General features: G+C 42.4%; 2 protein-coding genes across 8 annotated transcripts in view; both read left to right on the top strand.

Annotated features, from left to right (window-relative positions):
- ankhd1 (ankyrin repeat and KH domain containing 1) overlaps nt 1-24097 on the top strand; it is a 36245-nt gene that overhangs the window by 11434 nt on the left and 714 nt on the right. The window contains exons 3-39 of one of the 7 annotated variants that reach the window (XM_084719465.1): nt 938-1094; nt 2657-2819; nt 3020-3167; nt 3258-3491; nt 3619-3713; nt 4455-4616; nt 5330-5411; nt 5614-5805; nt 5927-6036; nt 7027-7114; nt 7471-7598; nt 7713-7856; nt 8584-8686; nt 8844-9106; nt 9229-9516; nt 10255-10672; nt 11363-11502; nt 11607-11718; nt 11820-11965; nt 12071-12213; nt 13200-13413; nt 13503-13678; nt 14303-14465; nt 14547-14642; nt 14754-14870; nt 14975-15143; nt 15525-15724; nt 15838-15880; nt 16067-16196; nt 16891-17043; nt 17237-17386; nt 19051-20620; nt 21248-21437; nt 21726-21851; nt 22116-22367; nt 23223-23407; nt 23495-23662. In XM_084719465.1, the coding sequence (XP_084575591.1) occupies nt 938-1094; nt 2657-2819; nt 3020-3167; nt 3258-3491; nt 3619-3713; nt 4455-4616; nt 5330-5411; nt 5614-5805; nt 5927-6036; nt 7027-7114; nt 7471-7598; nt 7713-7856; nt 8584-8686; nt 8844-9106; nt 9229-9516; nt 10255-10672; nt 11363-11502; nt 11607-11718; nt 11820-11965; nt 12071-12213; nt 13200-13413; nt 13503-13678; nt 14303-14465; nt 14547-14642; nt 14754-14870; nt 14975-15143; nt 15525-15724; nt 15838-15880; nt 16067-16196; nt 16891-17043; nt 17237-17386; nt 19051-20620; nt 21248-21437; nt 21726-21851; nt 22116-22367; nt 23223-23407; nt 23495-23662 (7418 nt within the window). Of the gene's footprint in view, nt 1-937; nt 1095-2656; nt 2820-3019; nt 3168-3257; nt 3492-3618; nt 3714-4454; nt 4617-5329; nt 5412-5613; nt 5806-5926; nt 6037-7026; nt 7115-7470; nt 7599-7712; nt 7857-8583; nt 8687-8843; nt 9107-9228; nt 9517-10254; nt 10673-11362; nt 11503-11606; nt 11719-11819; nt 11966-12070; nt 12214-13199; nt 13414-13502; nt 13679-14302; nt 14466-14546; nt 14643-14753; nt 14871-14974; nt 15144-15524; nt 15725-15837; nt 16197-16890; nt 17044-17236; nt 17387-19050; nt 20621-21247; nt 21438-21725; nt 21852-22115; nt 22368-23222; nt 23408-23494; nt 23663-24097 lie in introns of all 7 variants that reach the window. The other 6 variants (XM_084719464.1, XM_084719463.1, XM_084719462.1 and 3 more) reach the window with 6 other exon arrangements.
- The window catches only part of pdlim7 (PDZ and LIM domain 7), a 72475-nt gene continuing 57860 nt past the window's right edge, over nt 9483-24097 (top strand). The window contains exon 1 of the mRNA XM_084719468.1: nt 9483-9490. The gene's annotated coding sequence lies outside the window, so the exon portion shown is untranslated. The remainder of the gene's footprint in view (nt 9491-24097) is intronic.

The following is a 24097-nucleotide window of genomic DNA, read 5'->3' as shown; positions in this document are numbered from 1 at the left end:
TTGTTTCCCTCTTCTTCGGGGGCCATTGCGAAATAGTCGTCTGAGAGCCTTGCTAAGTTTAGCTTGAGTCGCAGGCCCAGTGGTGAAAACACAGGAGGACCACAAGGACTGGAGCTCACTTGTGCCTGGTTCATGGATGGGTTGAGGCTTAGGCTGAAAAAGTTCAAAGCCAACACTTTATCCTTCTTTCTTGGCTCTTCTTTGCTTCATTTTTATACGTACAACCCTACACACTCAACACAAATATTTGAATGGTTTCATTGGTTGGGAAATGGTCCTTGTTCTGTCCTCTGAAAGAGATCTTTCAATGTAGGTCATTAGGAAAAGCTGTTTTTTTTTTTCTCCTGCTCGCTCTTCCCTCTTTGACTTTTCTTTTCACATATACACAAACACATTGTTCTCTCATATGGGATTTTGTTCTTGTCCCAGCTGTGCTTTTCTCTTGTGCTGACCACTGTCTTAAGTTTCTGTTTCTCTCACATTCACTGCCTCTTACCCGTCTATAAATCACACAGGATGAGACTATCTTTTTCTCTTTTAACAGCCTGAACCCTACTATCTGTCTACTATACTATAAAACTAACATTATTTCCCTCACTTAATTGTCATGGTCACAGATCTGTTCTTACTGGACATTCCCATAGTAACCCAGTGGATATAGTTTTGCACCATTTGACCCAGTCACTGGAAAAATGATAAGGATTAAGAATCATAGATGGTGTGTTGAAAGTAGTGAAAAAAGATATTGAGCCATATTAACAAATGCTTGTGTGTGTTTTCTGTGTGTGATTTTTTTTTTCCCCTCTTTTTGTATGCTGCTACTAACCTTCGATTGGATTGGCTGGACTGGACTTGCTTCTTCATCTGGTCTGGTGTGGTTGTGCTCCCCTGTGGTTTGCCTTGCCCTATGCACCTCTGCCCTTTTGGTGTTCGGCAGGCATCGGTAAACTGTCCACTGCCGATGGTAAAGCTTTTGCAGACCCTGAGGTGCTACGGCGACTGACGTCATCGGTGAGTTGTGCCCTGGACGAAGCTGCGGCAGCCCTGACCCGTATGAGAGCTGAAAACACACTCAACGCCGGCCAAGCCGACAAGTATGTATCTCGTCCATACCGACACTGGCGTATGCCAGTTTATCTTGCACACAGTCTCATATAGTTATGGAGCGCTGTAGGAATGAATCCTAAAACCTGGAAATGAGTTAATTAATTAGCACTATTTTTGTCTTCTCTTGTCTCAAAGTCAATGGGTCATTTGAAAGGGATTTTGGTAGAGCTGGGTATCAGTACTCCATAGCTTGAAAAATGAAAAAACCCAGTATGAAGTAGTATCAGAGAAGTATTAAACAATACCTGTATTCAATCCTTCTTTTATTCAGATCTAACAAAAATTACTGTTTGTATGGTTTTGCTCGCTGCCAGGCACCACAGGTGTTTTTTGAAAACAAGAACTTTTGAAAAAAGGCATCAAATGACATACTCTCTTGGTATTTATCACTTTAAGGGTGCTGGTATTGGTACTGATATCGTAATTTTCAGCTGATACCCAGCCCTAGTTTTTGGTTAAATGCCTTGATCTAAGAGTCTGTGGTTAACACACGTTTAAGAGATTTTTTTCGTTTTGTCATCCGACATAAAATAGACCTATGTCAGTAAACATTAGGGGTGGTGAAAATATTTATTCTCTTCAGTATTTTGATTATTTTTTTAATTATTCCTAAAACTTTTGATTGCTGAATTGATTTTTTTATATGTATATAACTGTTGTCCGTTAGTTTGACGCTAAAACATAATAGGAATGCCAAATAACAGAACATGCTTAATGTGAAACAACGTGTGTTCATACTTTCAGGCACATATTTCTGCCCTTCTAACTTAATAATGCTGCTGAAATAAAACTCTGACTTCCATGTGATGTGCATTGTTTTCAGAAATATGAATCCTGATATACAGTCTCAAGAAGTGTATGATTGTATGCTTTATTACCACTAGACCATAGGAAAATAGTTAAAAGCGCAATAAATCCTAATATCAAATAGCAATGCATATCAAATTGGCACACAAATATTGTGATAGTAATGAATTGAGATATAAGTGGATAACCTATTAATAATAATTCTGAAGCTTTTATATGTCTTAAAAAAGGTGGCTGCAAACAAGTGGCTGAATGAGACTGTAGAAGTTGTCAGGCACATTAAACATTTATGTGATTTACGCCAATCACTAACCACTTGCTGGTAGTGACGTTTAGTCATGTGAGCCATGGTATACTTACTTACCTACTTCTGGCAATTTCATTTACACTTCAAAACTCTTAAAAATTCTTTGCTTTTGTCAAGATTATTTGCTGAACAAAATGTGTCTATCATAAACCTTTTTTTGTCACGCATCTTATTTTCTGCAGTAATCCAAAGTCCAATGGAAAGATCCCATTGGCTTTTTGTGCAGGAAACCAGAAGCTAATTGGTCGACAAAAATGTCATCCCTGCAACACTCTATAAATGAGATTTTATGTGTGTATATATACATTGTTTTTTTTCTCAGATCTGAGCTGCACATACAGTACATTTGCGTGTGTGTGTTTGCTGCTTGGAAGTGCTTGCGTAATTGTGAGGCGTATGTGTGCTCACCTGTCACAGTGGCAGTAATTGTAGCAGTCTGGTTATTTTCAGCCGTAGTTTAGCAGAGGCGTGCTCAGATGGGGATGTCAACGCTGTGCGCAAATTGCTGGATGAGGGACGGAGCGTCAACGAACACACAGAGGAAGGGGAGAGCCTGCTGTGCCTCGCCTGCTCGGCTGGCTACTATGAACTTGCACAGGTATGTGAAAGGAAGGGTGGAGTGGGACGTGATTTAGCATAATTGTGATTTGCATGTTTGCAGTGTGTACTGTCTGTGCACTGCTGAGCAAAGATAGGATCATGATTGTATCACTAGTTCACTGTTGTGGGAAGATTTTCCGTTGGTAACAAGCCTCCATGCACATTTTTAGACATTATCATTTCATCTTTCATCCTCAGGTTTTGTTGGCCATGCATGCCAATGTGGAGGACCGGGGTATCAAGGGGGACATAACGCCACTCATGGCTGCTGCCAGCGGAGGTTATGTGGACATTGTCAAACTGCTTCTGGTCCATGGGGCAGATGTTAATGCACAATCCTCCACAGGTAAAACCCCTCTTCATTTCTCTACAATTACCATTATTTTGCTTTTTCTGTGTGTTTTGCGGTCAGATTAATCTCTCTGCTGTTTTCCAGGCAACACAGCTCTGACGTACGCGTGTGCCGGTGGCTTCGTTGATGTAGTGAAGGTGCTGCTCAAAGAGGGTGCTAACATTGAGGACCACAATGAGAACGGACACACACCTTTAATGGAGGCGGCCAGCGCTGGCCATGTGGAAGTGGCCCGGGTACTGTTGGAGTATGGCGCTGGAATCAACACACACTCCAATGAGTTCAAGGAGAGTGCTCTCACGCTTGCCTGCTATAAAGGTCAGAACTCAGATATAGTCTGTCCTTTTGATTGCCTTATTTAGGTTCTGTTCTGTTGACATGCTCTTTACTAATACTTTAACAGTGATAAAGGTTTACAAAATTAACTTTTGTTTGTGCTCTGCAGGTCACTTGGATATGGTGCGTTTTCTGTTGGAGGCTGGAGCAGACCAAGAACATAAAACAGATGAGATGCACACAGCACTGATGGAGGCATGCATGGTGAGCATCTGACCCAAACCTAAATATGTTCCTTTCAGGGTTTAGTTCACAAATTACAGTTTTGTTTCAAACAAGTAATACTTAAGTTGGGAAAAAAAAGTGTATCAATATTTTCATACCGTTTTAGTGAGAATTTTATTTCTGCCTTATAACTCATATTTGGTTTCTTTGTCGTGATTTTTAAGTCACATTTTCTATAGATTACCTTTTTATCACTGTCATATTAGAGATCCAACTATAAAATCAGTTCAGAATTGGATTACTGCACACAGTCATGTACTTGCTCACATAAGTGGGGACAGACATTGACATATTTCAGTAAAGCACAGCTGTTAACACCAGGCTATTTTGTTCCATGATCATGATTCTAACCATGTCCCAAGTCTAGTCCAATAATTAACCAATAAGGAATGTGCCTGTTTTTTTTTTTATTAATTGTACACGTAGTGTTGGGAAAGTAATTATTTTATGTTTATTATATTTCCATACTCCCAGTCTTTGGTTTACTGTAATTCCTTTTGAGGATTTTTAAAAATGACACCAATGGCAGAATTCAAAACAGCTTATAAGCAAATGCACATGATATTATAATTGACAATGTTAGATAACGTTATTAAACAATGATATACCATGTTATACCAGTATACCACTGCAACACTGGACTGTGTATTGACTCAATTAAAAAGTGATGCCATCGATTTATTCAGGTGCTTATCTCTACATTCTCTGTGTGTCTCGCTGTCCCAGGACGGCCATGTGGAGGTGGCACGGCTGCTGTTGGACAGCGGCGCGCAGGTCAACATGCCGGCCGATTCCTTCGAGTCGCCCCTAACCCTTGCAGCCTGCGGAGGACATGTGGAGCTGGCAGCCTTGCTCATAGAGAGAGGAGCCAACTTGGAGGAGGTGTGTAAAGAGACAGACACCTAAAATCCAGCACTAGTTTGGGGAGGGAGAGGGTGCAATTCCCAGTTGTCTTTCAGGAGCTGTGTCTGTATATATGAATGATGTAGCTGCAGACTTTTTTTTTATTTGACACAGACTGCAGTGGAGAATATCTTTTAGATTTTTTTTTACAGTCATGCTACCCCACTACTTTTGGAATACATTGTATTGAATGCTATGCCAGACAACGAGTCTTAAAATGTAGATAGAATTTAGAGTTTAGTTAAGGACATGCTTCTAAAAAGGGAATTTAATTTGTTATTAACATTTAACTGACATTTCTAAAACCAGCTACAGGGTTTATCTTTAAAAAAAATGTAAGCTGGAGGAAGCAAGAAAAACAAAAAATAGTTTGTTCATATTTCATTGCTGTCAAAGCTTAAAAGGAGAAAAACACACCTAGCTGCCAGGTAGTGTACTTGGCCACAAGATCAGAAGATGCCAGAACAAATTGCTTCAGGTTTCTGAGGTCTCTCCTCTACCCCCCACACATTTTATGTAAAGATGTCAGCTGCGGCGCTGGTGTCAAACGACTAGCTAGTTGAAATTTTCCATCTTCAGTGAGACACACGGACACTGAAGCCTAGCTGAGTTCTACACTACTGAGTAATTTTGCAGTGAGTCACACTCACCCTTATGTTTTCTTATCTGCTGTTGCTTCTGTTTGTGTCCAGGTCAATGATGAGGGCTACACCCCTCTGATGGAGGCAGCTAGAGAAGGCCACGAGGAGATGGTAGCACTGCTGCTGGCTCAAGGTAAGCAGGCTTTGCTTTGATCTGAGAAATGTAAACTTAATGCTAAATGCCATTCCAGTGAATAGTGCACATTTGTTTGGACATAATCAGTGTAATCTGTGAGATTATATTGGCATGATTTTGTTTTGATTTATCAGATGAAATAGGTTTTGTGAAAACAAATCAGACACTAATCACTAACTTTTGGTTTTCTATTGTTCAGGTGCTAACATCAACGCTCAGACAGAGGAGACCCAGGAGACGGCTTTGACTCTAGCATGCTGCGGAGGCTTCTTGGAAGTCGCCGACTTCCTCATCAAGGCTGGTGCCGACATCGAGCTGGGCTGCTCCACACCTCTGATGGAGGCTGCACAGGAAGGCCATCTAGAGTTGGTCAAATATCTACTGGCTGCAGGTAAGCAAGACGAAAGAAGACGTAGAGTGGTAGATCTACGAGAACAAGGAGAGAAGTTTAACAAATGTCTTTGTTATACCTCTGTGTCTACATTCCTAATCTCTTGGTTTTTGTTATTCAGGGGCAAACGTTCATGCCACCACGGCAACGGGGGACACAGCATTGACATATGCGTGTGAGAACGGACACACCGATGTGGCGGATGTGCTGCTGCAGGCTGGAGCCAACTTGGTACGCCTTGATCTGAAACCCTCTTTGTCACTAATGATTCTTTTACATAGGTTTATAAAACACCAGAAAAGATTCGTAATGACATCTGAGTTTTTTGTTGTGTTTCCACTGCAGTATCGGGTACTTTTCTTGATTTCGTTTTTCACTGCAGCTGGTACACCTCAATGTTGGTATGATTTTAAGCTGACTGATGGAGCGATGTCACCTGAAACTGCTATGACATCATCTTTAACACAACATAAACACACAGGAAGAATTAGGGTTTCTTGATATGGTAAAAAAATATATTACGATTACTTTACCAGATATTTCAATACAATTTGCACTTAATTGGGGGTTCATTTTTGTGTTACATTTTTCATTTTCACTGAAAAACTCTTTTAAAGTCATGATGATGTGACATTTGTTGGTACTAAATTAACATCTTTTCTTACATCTGGAGAACAAGATTTGTAGGCCAGGACAGCACTACAGTACTTAATTAAAATCGCAGCTTCTATGATTTGGATATTGCATTTGGCCATTTTGCGATTTTGCTAATATTTAGATTAATTGTGCAGCCTTTTGAGATCCTGTCATAGGTAGCAAACGTAAATGTCTGCACTTTGTCAATTGATCACGGTATGTTGTCATTTTTTAAAAATTTGCGTTGGGTGAATAAAACAAATTCGGTCACGATTTGCGGTCTGTGTACTGGATGTCCACATTGCGCCATCATTTAATATCAGCTCAGCTCACTTGGAAAAAAGTACCAGGTACTATCTACTACTTTTAATAGTAGAAAACCAGAAAAGAGCACATTGAGTTAAGCCAAGCCGCATCATGCAGTCGAAACACAGCTTTAGTGTGCAAATATTAATCGATCAAATTGAAAACAGTCTTGTGTGAAATGAAGCAGCAGCCATATTTTTCTGGACACATATAACTCATTACTCTTTTGTAAAACTTCTGCACTAAATTCAGCTTTAACAAAACACCCCTGTCTTCCAGGAACACGAGTCTGAAGGTGGGCGGACGCCCTTGATGAAGGCAGCAAGGGCAGGACATCTCTGTACAGTGCAGTTCCTTATCAGCAAAGGTGGGTTACTGAATAGCTGTTCAAATTAAATTTCCAGTTTTCCTTAATTATGTTGTTTTAGTCAAATTTGTCTTCATCCATTGTATATGAAAACATTGTGAGGGAAGATATGTGAAGTGGGTTCCCCATGCAGGCAGTGGCAGATTTTGGAATGTATTTATTACAGGTAAATAAGTACTGATAAAATTATATGATGAAATTATAAACTTAAAGGATTTATTGATTTCAACAATTTGACTGGAAGATGCTTCATTCTGGAAGGATTAACATTAGCAGGAATAATCGATGGTAAAAGTGTATCTAAGACTCATATCTCATACACTGTGACTTCATGTGTTTCTTCTTCTCTTGCCCAGGTGCTAATGTGAACAGAGCTACTGCCAACAATGATCACACAGTGGTGTCTCTGGCCTGCGCTGGAGGACATCTGGCTGTGGTGGAGCTGCTGCTGGCACATGGGGCCGATCCTACACACAGACTCAAAGTAATGCACGCACTCTGATTTTACAGCAGATAAAACCAGAATATTTATTCTTTTCAGTTTCTGTTTGTGTAATAGTAACACATCACTGAATCCATATACGTTTGCGCTTTGTAGGATGGTTCAACCATGTTGATAGAAGCTGCTAAGGGTGGCCACACCAATGTGGTTTCCTACCTGTTGGATTACCCCAACAACATCCTATCTGTCCCCGCCCCCGACCTCTCCCAACTCACACCCCCTTCGCAAGATGCCTCTCAGGTAAATACAGCAATTAATCACACTTTTTGTTGATGTTCTTCTAAGAATATACAGGGTTTATATGGGTGCTGGAAATCCTTGAAACCCTTGAATTTTAACATTAATTTTCAAAGTTTGAAAAGTGCTTGGATTTTGGATAAAGTGCTTGAAACGGAATGAAATTGCAGTTGCATTACTTTTGCATTACAAATTGCTGGGTAACTGAATAGTTGGATTTTTAGATAAAGAAATAAAGTAAGTTGGAGAGAGCTTAATTTCTTTTTCCTTTTGCACAAAATGAAAAATGACTCCACTGAAGCCTTGCTTGCCCTCACACTTAGTGGGTTCTGTGAGTCTTTTTTGATGTGTGTCTGATGAAACAGTGAGTAGGAGGCTATCAGACGACAACATGCCAGAGGGTTGCTGTTTCAATTAGCACTGGCTTGAAAACAAATAAAAAAAAAGATTGAAATTATTGAAATTTAAATTATTTGTCCAGTGATTATTTGAGTGACTGTTTTATATTTACTTTCTATGGTATTCTGTTATGAGACAATATAGTTTATTTATAGCACGGTAACACCAGATTTGAAGTGAATAGTAATTCTGTATATAAATATGTAATTTACCATAGCTCTAAGGTGCTGGGAAAAGCTTGAAAGTGCCTGAATAGATCTGTTTTCAGTCAGAGGAAAGTCTAATAGTTGTATTTAATGGCTTAAAACTAACACTTCCTCTGTTGTAACAGGTTCCTCGTGTCCCATTCCAAGCTCTCGCCATGGTAGTGCCCCCTCAGGAGCCCGACCGAGCCCCATCAAACATCGCCACACCCCCACCCGTCTCCAGCAAAGGTAATCAGTGCTACAAGTCCTGTCATCCAGTGAGTTGACTCACAAAATGGAGTTGCAGACTTCTCTAAGCAATTTAGCTGTTACCTCCCCAGTTTTATGGTATTTTATTAACAAATTCTAATCCTTGACTTCTACAACCTTTTTTGTTCAAATCCAGGCGTGTCCAAGCAGAGACAGGCAGCCCTTCAGCCCGGCGTCCCCAGCTCAGTCGGCCGGGGGCCTGAAGCAGAGCCCCTGCCGCCGTTCCACTTGTGCCAGCCTCTTGAGTGCATTGTGGAGGAGACGGAGGGAAAGCTGAACGAGCTGGGCCAGAGAATCAGCGCTATCGAGAAGGCCCAGCTTCAGTCGCTAGAGCTCATTCAGGGGGAGCCGCTCACCAAAGACAAGATTGAGGAGCTGAAGAAAAGTAGAGAGGAGCAGGTATAATCCAACACCCATTTAAGATCTGATCTCAACCAAGGCTACTTCTTAAATGTTATTTTGCATGCATAGTAGTGTATCAGAAGTTAAGTCAAATATGGATGTGACTGTTGCCCACTTAGGTGCAGAAGAAGAAGAAAATCTTGAAGGAGCTGCAGAAGGTGGAACGCCAGCTGCAGCTGAAAACACAGCAACAGTTCACCAAAGAGTACATGGAGGCGAAGGGTTTAAAGGAAGAACAGGAGGCTGGACAGAGCCAGGGCCCAGGCCCGGGGCCTGGAAGTACAGCGTCTGCTCCAGGGCCACTGCCCACCACGCCAGGTGCCCTAGCACACACCAGCTCTGACACCGACGAAGAGGCCAACAAGGACGGGGAACAGGAGGAGCAGCCGGGAGAGGAAGGGGAAGAGGTGAAAATCTGATGAATTTAGTTTTTTAATTCTTATGATGTTAGGTCTAACTCCTCTAACACTATTTGTTTGCCCTTAAGAGACTTAAAGTAGTAAAGTAGTTGAGATTACCTGAAGTGGGGCTGCATGAAGTACTCACTGATGGAGTATTACCTACAGTAGATGGAGTTCAGCATACCCCCAGTTTGGAGAAGCAGGGTACCAGCACAGAACCTAAACTATGAAGCATTGTGGACAGGGTTAGTAGCAAAATATATTTTAGCCAATCAAAAAAGACCAACTTAAAAAAAAATCCCCATTTTAAGTGTACTTTGCAGTCAGACAGCCTTTTCTAACAGGAAACCACTGGCCACATATGGCCAGATCAAACCAAACCCCCATAAGAAAAGTCTGGTCATATTTAGCGTAAATAACGTTAGTTCCTATCAGAAAAGGCTGTCTGACAACAAGGTAAAGCAGTGAAAATATTTTAAGTTTAGCATACACTTAAAATTATATCTTTTTATTTTTTTGAAGGTGGACCTATTTGTAAGTGGTTAAAATACCTTTTGTTGCTGACCCTGTCCACAGAAGTATATTGCTCAACTTCTGTGCTTGTGCCCCTCTGCTTCTCTAAACTGTGGGCGTGTTGACTGTCATCTACTGAGGCTAATAAACTGACTATTGATAAGTACTTCATACTGCCTTACATCAAATATTCCAAACTATCCCTTTAAGATTTTTTCTCTGCATTTTCAGGAGGAGGAAGATGATGATGAAGAGGAGGGCTCAGAGGAAGAGGCAGACGGAGAAGAGGACGATTACCCCAAGCTTCCTCAGGTGGGCACAATCCTGTACAGGGATGGGCCACAGCCGCCACAGCAGCCTCCTCTGCCCCCCTCGCCACAGGCCCAGCCCCAACCTCCCCCTCCGCCTATTCAGGCCGCCTTCGTCCCCATCCAGCCCCTCCCAGACTACAACCCTGCGGACTACCCAGGAAGCACCAGCCCAGAGCTGCAGAGGGTACTGGTGGGGCAGCAGATGCTGGGCCAACAGCAGCAGGGTCAGCAGCTAGCCGGGTTAGCCCCAGGAATGATACCTCAGCAGGCCCCAGATGGGCTCATGGTAGCTACACCTGCACAGACGCTCACAGACACGCTGGATGACATCATGGCAGGTAGGTGCATTTATTGTTATGGAGGACGTGAGATCATTGTTGACAACAATTAGATGTAAATGTCTGTATGTTCAGATACATATACACACGTTATGCATAATTGCGCCTATATTAGTATATTAATTTTAGTATTATTATGAGTATTTACCCATATTTTTCACTTTTATCTGTTTTAAATTCAAGATTTTGTTTGTTTATTGCCATTTTATATGCATTATCTGCCATTTGTGAGATAATCTGTTATTTCTGCATCCTGCTAGTTTATATACTTTATGCTTTAATGTCGTTCACATCAATTTCCCCTGCCTTATTATTATTTTAATTTTATTTAGATTTCTCAGTATGTACAATATACACTTTCCACATTGACGAAGACCCACAATCTTAATGATAAAACAAAACAAGATATACAACAACACATCTACTCCACATAAATGCACAGGCTCAACATCTGTATCTTCATATCTGATGAATTTTAAAAATGTTAAACATACACATACCTCATAAATAACTCAAATATCATTCTTTATTAGGCACCACCATCTTTTATCCTCACATGGGTCTTTGATTTTAGTGTTTGTTCTGTAAATTCTTAGTCTGAAAATCTGGAATGTTTTTGTTAAGCTTGAAAAGTGCTATATGACTAAAATTCTACATCATCTTACATTTGTTCTTTTCTCTTTATTGCAGCTGTGAGCAGCCGTGTGCCCATGCTGAACACTACAACCTCACCCACACCCCTGTCCCAGCCACCCACACAGATGCCCGCAAATATTGCCTCGCCTCCTTCAGTCCTGCCCCTCTACCCCTCTGTTGACATAGATGCACATGTAAGACACAACACCAATTTGACCTGACAGAAATCTGAAAATTGACAATTCAAATGAATTCATGCATGCAGAAAGTTAAGAGGCACTGTTTTCCCCCTCCGCAGACGGAGAGTAACCATGACACAGCGCTGACGCTGGCATGTGCAGGAGGACATGAGGAGCTCGTGTCTGTCCTCATTGCACGGGGAGCCAACATTGAGCACCGGGACAAAAAAGGTATGAAAGAGTGACGAAAAATAGGAAGCTAAAAAATGAATTCATATGTATTTATACATTAAGCAACCAAAAAACTCTCATATTCCCCCTGTTCTCCCCAGGTTTTACTCCTCTGATCCTGGCTGCCACTGCTGGTCACGTAGGGGTGGTAGAGGTGCTCCTGGACAAAGGGGGTGACATTGAGGCTCAGTCGGAGAGAACCAAAGACACACCCCTGTCCCTTGCCTGCTCTGGGGGACGTCAGGAGGTAAACACAACACATGTCTCTCGGTTTATGTTCACAATAGTGGCATTACTGCTCATTGTTTTCCTGATGTTAACTATGCTGTGTAACATCACTTGTGTTGGTCAGGTGGTTGAGCTGCTGCTGCTTCGGGGAGCCAATAAGGAACACCGCAATGTTTCTGACTACACGCCTCTCAGCCTGGCTGCTTCTGGGGGTTATGTCAACATCATCAAGATACTCCTCAATGCTGGAGCTGAAATTAACTCCAGGTGAGCGACAAGAACCTCAGTGTTCACTCTGGCCCCATGGTAGGAGTGGAACATGTCCACCCATATTAGGTTTATTATCTCCTTAATCTGAATGCGATTTGAGTAAATTAGGTAGTACTTTGGAGACACTTGAGTTTTATTAAACCACATAGTCCCAAGCAAATACAACAGCTCTACAAAATGTGCCTTTGGGTTCTAGTTGAACCCAAAAGTAATAGCATTGTGATCACAATAAAAGCCTTGTTGAGAAATGAAGGGTTATTATCCTCTGAAATGCTAGAGGGCTTTTAATTTGAAATAGATACAGAAAGTGATGAGTTACTATTAAAAGTGTAACAGATGAAATAAGCATGAGTGATACAATGTTTATTAAGAACAGGGCTATATTTAAAACGTATAATTATGGGGTGAATGTTTATTAACTCTCAGCAGCAAAAACTAGTTACCAAGCTAGTGTGAAGACACTTACTGACTTCATCACCTCATGGTTGTTGTTCTCAGCTGCATGCATGAGAGTGTACAGTGTGCAGGTGTAGTACTAGTTTCCCTTCAGGGAGTTTTTCCAGAAATGATTTCATCAGCAAATTTTATGAAAGTACACAAGTTGAGACGAGTGGCTAATTGATATACAAATCATCTTGGGAGTGGAGTTCTCCTTCTGTTTAACTATTTACCATGCAACAGGGACACAAACTCTGCTGAGGATTGGTTAGAGATTTTTTGTGTCATCAGTTTTCATGATCAGCAAATAGAAAGCCTTAAATCCAGATCTCCCAATTGCATATTTTTTATGAATATTGGTCGATATCGATCGGTATCCGATCGATCTTGGCATCCCTACTTTGATGGTAAATGTTCCTCTGCAGAAAGTGTAAATACATCTTTACTGAACCCAAGCCAGCCAAATATTCAGTGATCCATGTTATGCTTCCAATTTCCCATTAATTTTAATTTCCAATCAATTTATTTTTTTACTTCTGTCACAGGACTGGCAGTAAACTGGGAATCTCTCCTCTGATGCTGGCAGCTATGAATGGTCATGTACCAGCAGTGAAGTTGTTGTTAGATATGGGCTCGGACATCAACGCCCAGATCGAGACCAACAGAAACACAGCTTTGACCCTTGCCTGCTTCCAGGGGCGGGCTGAGGTTGTCAGTCTGCTGCTCGATCGCAAGGCCAACGTAGAGCATCGTGCAAAGGTGAAGTGTCAGGATCACATGCATGAAGACACATACGTTTCCACTTTTTGGAATTAATAAATTAATTTGTAATTTTTTTTGTACTGCAGACTGGCCTCACTCCTCTGATGGAGGCGGCCTCAGGAGGTTATGCTGAGGTGGGCCGAGTGCTGCTGGACAAAGGTGCTGATGTCAACGCTCCTCCTGTTCCCTCATCCCGGGATACTGCCCTCACTATTGCTGCAGACAAAGGCCACTACAAGTTTTGTGAGCTGCTTATCAACAGGTGAGTGTACTTGGGTGTTCCTGTACTGAACCGTCTTCTAGTTTTCTTATAATAAGATAATCAGTTGCTTCTGTTGTGAAGTGAATTAGCTTTAATGGCTGGGCCATAGACTGAAGTTTTTTCTGCAGGTTGAGGTGACTTGTTTGCAGTGTAGTACATTGTGCTTGGGAATGAAGCCCATATTGCTTGTTTCATAGCAACAAACAAGGGTGGACAAATTGTGCTTTTCTCACATCATGTTTTATATGTTAGATGCTGGTGAGGTGCAAACATAAGGCCACCCATGGTACAAGTGATTTAAATCAGGTGTCACCCAGAGATACCTTGAAAAAGCTCCAAGAGGCTATTTGCATTTCAGCACAGAACATTTGGACACATTAAAAGCACATCAGACAAAAGCAACAATAGTCTGATCATCTGTAGCAGTCATCATAATATCATCACAGACCAGGCAGGCAGCCAAGTGCATGTCAGTAACTGTATATTCACAATTGTCATAGAAATAAATAATGTGCATACTGCACATCCCCTGTCTAACTCTACAGTCTATTGCCAATTTATAAGTTTTCTCTCCTAGACCTTTTAGTTGCACTGCCTTTTTGTGATTCCTTCCTGTCTTTCCAGGGGTGCCCATATCGATGTACGAAACAAGAAAGGGAACACTCCTCTCTGGCTGGCGGCAAACGGTGGCCATTTTGACGTTGTCCAGCTCCTGGTGCATGCCAGTGCTGATGTGGATGCAGCCGACAACCGCAAGATAACTCCACTCATGGCTGCTTTTCGCAAGGTACAGAGTTTACCAAAACCTTGATCTTAATGTGTCACGCTACACTCCTTTAGTTACTAACCACTTAATTTACCATTTCAGGGTCATGTGAAGGTGGTACAGTATCTTGTGAAGGAGGTCAACCAATTCCCATCAGATATCGAGTGCATGAGATATATCGCCACCATCGCTGACAAGGTTGGTATTGATTTCCCTGTCAGTTATTAGTCTGCTGCACATATTGGAACTTACAGAATTGAAGATGTTTGCGGAGCTCTAAATCCAGCTGTTGATTTTCTGTTCCTTCAGGAGCTGTTGAAGAAGTGCCACCAGTGCATGGAGACCATCGTCAAAGCCAAAGACCAGCAGGCAGCTGAGGCCAACAAAAATGCTAGCATTCTCCTCAAGGAGCTAGACTTGGAGAAGGTAACTGTGGCTGTGCTTTGGGAGGTTACTGTATTCTGAATGCACTGCATACACTGGAGCAGGACAAACATGTTTTTTTTAAATGACTCCGTTGTGTCTTACAGTCCCGAGAGGAGAGCAAGAAGCAGGCCCTGGCTGCTAAACGTGAGAAGCGTAAGGAGAAACGCAAGAAGAAGAAGGAGGAGCAGAAGAGGAAGCAGGAGGAAGAGGAGGGGCAGAAAACCAAGGAGGATTCCTCTGAGATGCAGGAGCAGAAGGAGGATTCAGCTGATGGTAACTATGACTTTAGCTTTAAGTCAACTGCAGAATTGGAATTTTCTCATTTTTACAGTTCTGCTGTCATTAAAGATGTAGTGATGCCAGAATTTTTAACTCTTTAGACACCACGGGAAAAAAAAAATAAAATGTCCAAGGCACACAAAATAGGATAATTTTTTCTTTCGTTTTTTTATTTAACAACATGCACACAGTGTTTGGTGTTTAAAAAAAAAAACTCACTGCACACTGTCCAGCTGTAGTAGTAGTAGTAGTAGTAGTAGTAGTAGTAGTAGTACTTTTAACAGTAATTGTATGGTATTGAAAAAGTATCAATACTTAGTTGTACAAGGGTTTCTCTCCCATCTGAATTTTATCTTTTTTTTTCTTCCCCCTCAGAAACAGAGGTTCCTATTGAGCCTCCGAGTGCAACCACCACCACCACCATCGGTATATCTGCCACCTCCACCACTTTCACTACAGCTTTTGGTAAGAAGCGAGCAAGTGTGGCCACTACCCCGAGCACCAATCGCAAGAACAAAAAGAACAAGACCAAGGACTCTTCGCCCAATGAACCCATCATATTACAGGATCCGCAGGTGAGCATTACAGCTTTTATCAGTGGTATTACTTGTCTTAATTTGATTCATAATAGGCTTTGTAGAACTGAGTATCCAGACTAAAAGCACCTGTGTATCTATCTTCTTTCCAGGTTGCACTAGCGCAGCACAAGGCTGACAAGAACAAGATCCACGGTGAGCCACGGGGTGGGGGTGGGGGAGTGACGGGTGGCAACAGCGATTCTGACCCCTTGGATAGCACCGACTGTGCCAGTGAGAGCAGCAGCAGCGGGGGCAAGAGTCAGGAGCTCAACTACCTCCCTGACCTCACCTCCTCCGCCTCCTCCTCCTCCTCCTCTTCCTCCTCCTCCTCTTCCTCAGCCCCCTCCTCAGGAGCGGCCCAGTCCCAGATCCTCCTGCGTGGCCCGGAGAAGAGACACTGTCCTCAGCCGCAGCCTGATGGCAAGGTGGACAACAAAGTCACGGTCTCCATCTCAAAACCAATGCAAAAGTGAGTCTCTGATGGAACAGAATACACCTGAAATGCAGCTTGCTTGTGTGTTTGTGTTGTGTGTGGGGCTGTTTATCCAGGGAGAACAAGCGGAGTTTTAAAATAAGGATGGGTGTTTCTACAGGATCAATACATTGATTCTGACAAGCTACTCATTTGTTAATGATCTCTTAAAAAAATATATATCTATATTAAAATTACACAAGTACAAAATGTGGGTGGCGGCACCACTTCGAAATGTTTTCAGTACTTTGGTATGGTTTGACAATAAATGACCATATTTAGTTGCCTCGTTCTGCATGACTGTGGAAACCTATGAGACATTAGACCAGGGCACAGTCGCACACTTCTGCATCAGACTTGTGAGAGAGAGACAGAAAGGAAACAGTGTGTTGTGGTGCAACTTTTCACCTGTAGACATTTAAAAAAATTGTCAGTATTGGAATCGGTATCGATATCTGTAAAACTGACTGTATCGTATAGAACTTTAAAAGTTTGGTATCTCCTTTATGTATTTTAAAATGTTTTGAACTATTTGAACCATTAAGTTTTGTTAAAGAAGATATATTTTGACTTAAACCTCTAGTTTATTTAAAAAATCTTTTCATTTTTGGCAACCCACATGACAAATATCAGATCATATCTTCATTATTGTGATCCAATTAAACCTGAGTTTTGCCTGTTTTATACACAGAGCTCCAGACACGATCGACTCCACCTCCAACTCCTTGCCCTCTCCATTCAAGACCATGGTTCTTCCCGTCACCTCACCCAACAGTAAACTCAGCCTCACGAGCCCCAAAAGAGGCCAGAAGAGAGAAGAAGGTTGGAAAGAGGTGGTCAGAAGGTCAGTTGTTTATTCAGTGTTATATGTTTACATTGCAACCTTTCACAGGGTTTTGATTTAAGTTGACATATAGCACACACATTTGTAAGAGAAAAAAAAATGGTTTGTGGGTATCAGTTTATGTGAATTACAGTGTGTTTCCATCTGCCAGTATAGACACATAAATAATAAAATGTCACTGCTTCTTTTGAAGATCAAAGAAGCTGTCTGTGCCGGCCTCTGTCGTGTCTCGGATCATGGGCCGAGGAGGCTGCAATATCACAGCCATCCAGGACGTGACAGGAGCTCACATTGACGTAGACAAACAGAAGGACAAGAACGGGGAGAGGATGATCACCATAAGGTAAAAATGACGCTCTCTGGTGGTTGGTAAACACAACTGCAGCTGCAGGGTACAACAGTTGGTTAGATGCATTAAGCGTGTAAGCCCCATCTGGATGATGTCATTCATTCCACCCAGGTCAGTCCCACAATGCAACAGTTCAACACGGAGTTTGAAATATGGAGGCACTGGGTTTGATTTAAGCCAAATTCTGGGAAATTTTCTTTTTTCTATGCCATCTCAACTCTCTGGCATTAAATGTGATGCCAAAGTCATCACCTTATCAGTACCATTTCACTCTAGAACTGCTGAAGACTGTAGAGTTATTAATAGTGGATAATGCTGAGTTTTAAGGATATGAAAGAGAGAAATTATTTAGAAAATGACTTATTAGATATTTACATTTAGGGGGACTATTGTTTTATAAAGGAAATGCAAAACCTTACAGAGCTTGATGTTATGAGACAGACACAATGGGACATGAGTCAAGCCAGTCTCAGTGCTACAATAATCTAAGAGACTTCCTCTACTATGTACATTAAGGCTAAAAGGGAGAGGGAACTGAACATTGAAGTTACAGTGGAAGAATGGCTCAATGTGTGCAAAACACAACACACCCCTGCAAGTTCAAGGACATGGAGGGAGTTTGGATGGATATGGAACAATGGTTAGAAATTATGAGAGAGATTTATATTATGGGGAAAAAATAGCAATCTGCTTAGAGTGAGAGAAAATGTTTTTGTTTGTAAATTGAAGAAAATGATGATACATGACACAGTGGAAAATATATTTTAAGATTGTATTGTAGTTTGTTTTCTTTTCATATCTTTTTGGCTATAACAGAGTCATAAGTCAACATGCTCAATAGTTTTGGTTATATACTTAAACAAAATCCCAATAAATATGAAGGTTAAAAAAAGAACTGCAAAAGCCAAGTGCTGCAAGATGAAAATATAACCAAATAATCTGCACAGATAAAATGATTTGCACTATTAGGCCTGTAAGGTCTAGTACAAATTTTCACACTAATCATTTTGTCTCTGTCACTACAACAGGAACAGAGACTCAGTTCCACATGCACAGCAGAGACTTAAATCAAATGTTGATCAAGCCAGCTGGGTTTTACTCACACTATTGTAACCAGTAAAAGTGTTTAGTCTGTAGTCTGTCTGGATGTGTTGGATGCATTTTGGTCCACTGTTGTTATGGTGGAATCAGTAAATCTGCACATTTGCTATTGCTATTGCTTTGGTTGTGCTCTGGTCTGCTTCAAGCTTACTTAACCTAACTAAAACTAAACTAAAAACTAAAATTAGGCATGGAAAAACATTTTAGTTGACTGAAATAAAATTTAGACTTAAGGAAAAAAAATAAAATAACTGAAACTATATTGTGCACCAAAATAAAGTACACAAACAGGAAATGTCAAGGTTTCTGTGAGTTTGGTCAGCATGAGGAGTCATGGTGCATATGTTTATTGAGACTGGGTTATCTACATGATATATATCTACAAGAGTCAGCGAATGAAAAGAAAGAAATAATAACCAGTGGGAAATACAACTATAGTAACTCTGGTCTGCCGTAAAACTTAAACACACTGAATTGTGTTAATGCTCTAAATTTTGATTTGCTGTACTTTTCAACACAAGAACACAGTCTGAATAAAGTGTGCATTGTTGTTTCAGAGGAGGCACGGAGTCCACAAGGTATGCAGTCCAGCTGATCAATGCTCTAATCCAGGACCCCGCCAAAGAGCTTGAAGATCTGATCCCCCGGAATCACATCAGAGCCCCGGGCTCTAAAACCACCTCAGCTTCCTTCCCCAGTACCACTGGGGCCACCAGCGGTTCAACCACTGGGCCCAAAGCCCTGAGCTCGTTGGTTACCTCCACAGGCGTCTCGTTCCAGCCCTCCTCATCCTCGTCTTCATCCTCCTCTCAGGCCGGGGGGAAGATCGGGAAGGGGCTTTCGTCAAGCGTCAGACAGCCGTTCCCCGTGTCGCTGCCCCTGGCGTACGCCCACCCTCAGCTGGCGCTCCTTGCTGCTCAGACCATGCACCAGATCAGGCACCCTCGTCTCCCCATGGCGCAATTTGGCGGCACCTTCTCCCCCGCTGCCAGCACCTGGGGACCCTTCCCTGTGCGTCCTGTGAGTCCTGGCAGTGCTAACAGCTCCCCCAAACACAATGGAGGAACCAGCAGCACCGGAAGCCAGGGCAGACCCAACTCCACCCACAGCGAGCACAGCAGCACAGCCAGCTCAGGAGCCTCCGTCACGACCACCAACACCACCACCACCATTGCTCCCAACACATCTACAGCCGCAGGCTCGCCTCATACCCCTAACCCCACCCCGTACAACCCCCAACCGAGCGTCCCCACTCCTTCCTCTGTCAGAAAACAGCTCTTCGCCCCCGACCCCAAACCCACTGGTGTCACCCCTGTGTCTGTTGCCGCCACGTCTACTAGTGGCAGCAATGCAGTACGAGGCACGGGTTCTCCTGCACATCACAGCTCCACTACAACCACGGCCAATGCCCCCCAGCAGCCAGTTGGATCTATCTCGCAGCCCCCCATCCAACCACCTAAATCAGAGCCCAGCACCATCGCCCCTCCTGGAAAAGACAAGCCTTCTCTACCTGTAGAGAACCAGCCTGTTTCCGTCAGTGAGAGCATCAGCTCTGTCGGCTTCACTGCCCCCGCCATGGCTTTACCTCCAAAACCAGAGTCTCGGCAGCAGTTACCTCCCCCTCCCTCCTCTGTACCATCCTCAGAGGCTCCACCTCCCCTCCTCAACCCGCAGCACAGCTCCCACCTCCCCTCCGCACCTCCTCCTGTCCTCTCACACAATGTTGCACACCCTAACAACACTGTACCGCATTTCTCAGCCCCTGCACCTAGAGTCTCCCATCGTATGCAGCCACCAGGGCCTTACTACTCCCTTCCTGAGCAGCAGCAACAGCAGCAGCAGACGCAACAGCAGCAACAATCCGTGTTTGTGCCCTTCAACGCTCAGCAAGAACCCCCAAAACAGACCCAAAACCAGACGTCCCAACCCACAAGTTTGCCTCCTCAAGCCCAGACCCAAGCTCAAGCCCAAGCTCCAGGCTCCCTTCAGGTCTCTGCTAACCTGGGGATGATGAACGGTTCCCAGATGCAGCACGTGGCCAACGCTGGCAAGCCTCAGCAGATACCCCCTAACTTTGGTCCCGCAGGTCTCTTCAACTTCAGCAGCATCTTTGATAACAATAGCCAGGTGAGCTACTTTAAACATTAGCCAGACATCTTGTTTTAGTTTTGGCTGTTCTTCTGAAGTGCCTTTTAAAGGTAGAATCAGTAGGATTTGTCTGAGCTATTCATAAACACACCAAAAAGACAGTTGACTGCTCAGTGTCATTCCCAGGACATCTAATACCTATGTTTTTGGTTAGTAAATTGTTCTAGGTACAGCAAAGAAATGAGAAAATAAGAAAATATAGGCAGAGGGCAGAGTCTCTGCAGATACAGACATCATCATATTAGTGGGTCACAAGTGATAATTAAAGGGATTCTTTGATCAAATGTTTTTTTAAATGTTGAGTATTATGTCTTTAAATGGCCCAGAAGAAGGGTAATAAGTTGAACAAAATTACAAATTAATTAACAGTAGAAGTAAAAAATTAATTTTGTGAACTAAATTTGTTTTTGTGCTTTGAGATGGTTCAATAACCACTGAAAAACTCCTTGTAGTAGCTTTAACTAACTACAATTTTCACTAAGCAACTAAGACTAAAACAGCATTTAAAAGTTCTTGTTCAAAATTAACACTGCCTACAAATGTCACAGTTCAGTCATTCACTGAATTATTGTATTTGTGTTGTTATCAATTGTGCTTTCCTTGCAGGTTGGAAACAATCAGGTGTGGGGTGCATGCCATCTGCCGGCTCGATCACCTCCGGAGCAGTCATACTCAGCCCCACCAGCCTACATGAACATGGGCCAGATGGAGAATATGATGCCCCCACCTCCGCCAGACAGCTCCAAAGCCCCTGGCTACCGCTCTGCCTCACAGAGGATGGTCAACAGTCCCATCGGTATGACTGACTTCATTTTAGTTCATATGTGATCTTTTTGTTGATGTGTATTTAAATGAGGAACCTATTTGAGATTAAGAAGTACTTTTTAAGCACAATCAAACAAGAAAAACAACCACTTTGGAGCAGCAACAGTGTATATACAAATATATCTAAATATACTGAAAGGTAGCATAGTAGAAACATGTCTTGGCCATAAGACCATTTATTCTTAAGTGCTGAGGTACAGTTTGCTTTCTCATGTGCTCAATAATGAGCTGTCGTCTCTCTAACTGTCTTTACCAATAGCATTGACCAGCTATGCCACCAGTATCTCTGGCAGTCCTGTGTATCTGCACGGTCATACACCAGTTGGCACACCCTCGTTCAGCAGACAGCACTTTTCCCCTCATCCATGGAGTGCATCCACATCAGGTATAAGGCTTACACTTTTTTTTTTCCTTTAATTTTAAAGCCTCGAGTCATCTATTCACACTCTTAGAAAAGAATTTAGTGTGACATATCTTTTTAGTGTGGCTTGTTTCTTCTATGACCCTTTTAAAATTTATAAATCGTATCTTTACTGGTTTATTGTCTTATATTTGGTAAAGCGGTTTGTATCTTTAAGGCGCTGTGCAAATTAATGTTTTCTGATCTGTCCCCTAAGTATTTCCTCCTTCACTGTCTCTTCTGCACCAGGTGAATCTCCTGTCCCGCCTCCCTCTACGGTGTCATCCTCAGCTCTTTCCACCTCAGCTGTGGCCCCTCCTCCCCAGCCCAAACCAGGTAGCTCCTCGCAGCAGGACCGGAAGGTTCCGCCACCCATCGGCACAGAGCGGCTGGCCAGGATCAGGCAGACGGGCTCCGTCAACCCACCTCTCCTCACCACCAGCTACACGGCATCTGTTGGACAGGGAGGCATCTGGTCATTCGGGGTCGGCAGTGCTTCAGGTAAGAGAAAATATAATTGACCTTTTTTGGTTGTTAGATTTAAGACAAATCTTTACTGTGGTGGAAATTCACCAAGTGAATTTGCCCTACAGTATTAATTTTGACTATACTATGCTAACCATTACAGCCCTCACTTTGCTTGACCCCCCCAAAAAGTAATGTCCTGTGTCTTATCTGGAAAATGTGAGCGCCCATGCTGCTTTGTTAATGGCTAAGAGCATGGTGCAGTTGAGCGAACACCCTGTGCTTGTGTAAAAACATAATGATGATGGATGAGATTGTAGACAGACCAGATAAAGATATTTCTTTAGCTTTCTGTCTTCTCTGTTGTTGTCACTTGTTTCAAACCTTCCACCACAGTCTTTCCGCTGACTTCGCTCCGTGTGTGTGAGCGTATGTTGAGGAGCTGCCTCCACAGAGAGGCTGCAGCAGGATAATAAATTACACCTTACTGTTAAAACTGCCAATAAAATAACCACTAATATCAGAGCGTTGCCACTATTAAGATGCATGGTAAACTAAGCTAAACAGACAAACTGAGGGCTTTCATTTTAGCTGGTTTGTAACAATTTCCTATAGTGCACACGAAGAAAAGGAGTTGGTAAAAAAGACAGCCAACAGCAACAGCCATTATATGGCTATATTAAATTTTCTTAAAAAACCGTATCGTGTGAAATGTCCTAGTAAGACAGTAAAGAGTATAGTAATCACTGACATGTGGTTGACAGTGTGCCTTTACACCCTCAGAAACATTTTATTGAAATTTTAAGAAAAATGTACATATTCAGTGATTTATACTGTTAGTGTGATACAAAGTTTACACCTAATTTTAACCCCCCGTGTGTGTTGGTGCAGAGGCCATGTCTGGTTGGTCACAGCCCTTGATGAGCAGCCACATGATGCACCCTCAGCTGCAGGCGGAGCAGTCGGCCTTCTCTCAGCACCAGCCCATGGAGCAGGATGACACAGGCATCGCAAACCCTGCTAACAACTACCACCAGCCTCAGCATTTGCCCAACAGTTACATGGACTTCCCAAAGGTGACAAAACGCCTCTGTAGATAATTTAATCCCACTTCCTGTTATGTACACATCTTTTAACAACTGCTTGTCTCACTGTCTGTTCAGGGGATGCCCATGTCGATGTATGGAGGCACCATGCTCCCTCCTCATCCTCCCATGGCAGAGGGGCCAGGGGGACCGATGTACAATGGTTTGCACGCTGGTGATCCTGCATGGAGCCCCATTATTAAAGTGGTCCCAAACAATGCAGATAACTCTGACCCACAACAGCAGGTAATGTACTCTTTTACACTCTTTCATACTACTGTTATACACAGTGCTGTCTGTGCTTAGAGCTACGCTGTCAGGTTTGCATTTCAGCCATTAGTCTGATAGAGCTGCAACAGTTAATCGCTAAATCAATCAGTTGCTGCAAAGAAAAGTAGTTGATAGTTATTTGGGTAATTTATTTATCATTTCAGTAATTTTTCAAACAATAATGTAAAACATTTTCAGGTTCTAGCTTCTGAATTGTCAGGATTTGCATCTTTTCTTTGTCATTCACGATAATAAATGCAGAGTCTTTGGGTTTTGGGCTGTTAGTTGGATAAGAGAAGCAATTTTGTACACCTTATTTGGGGCTCTGGGAAATAATAATGAGATTTTTTTTTTTTTTTTTTTTTTTTACAATTTTTGATATTTAATAGACTAATCAATAATGAAAATGAT

The sequence above is a fragment of the Lutjanus erythropterus genome, chromosome 5 (genome assembly GCF_056507025.1).
Source record: "Lutjanus erythropterus isolate fLutEry1 chromosome 5, fLutEry1.hap2, whole genome shotgun sequence".
NCBI lineage: Eukaryota > Metazoa > Chordata > Actinopteri > Lutjaniformes > Lutjanidae > Lutjanus > Lutjanus erythropterus.
This window is presented reverse-complemented; position numbering and strand designations above follow the sequence as displayed.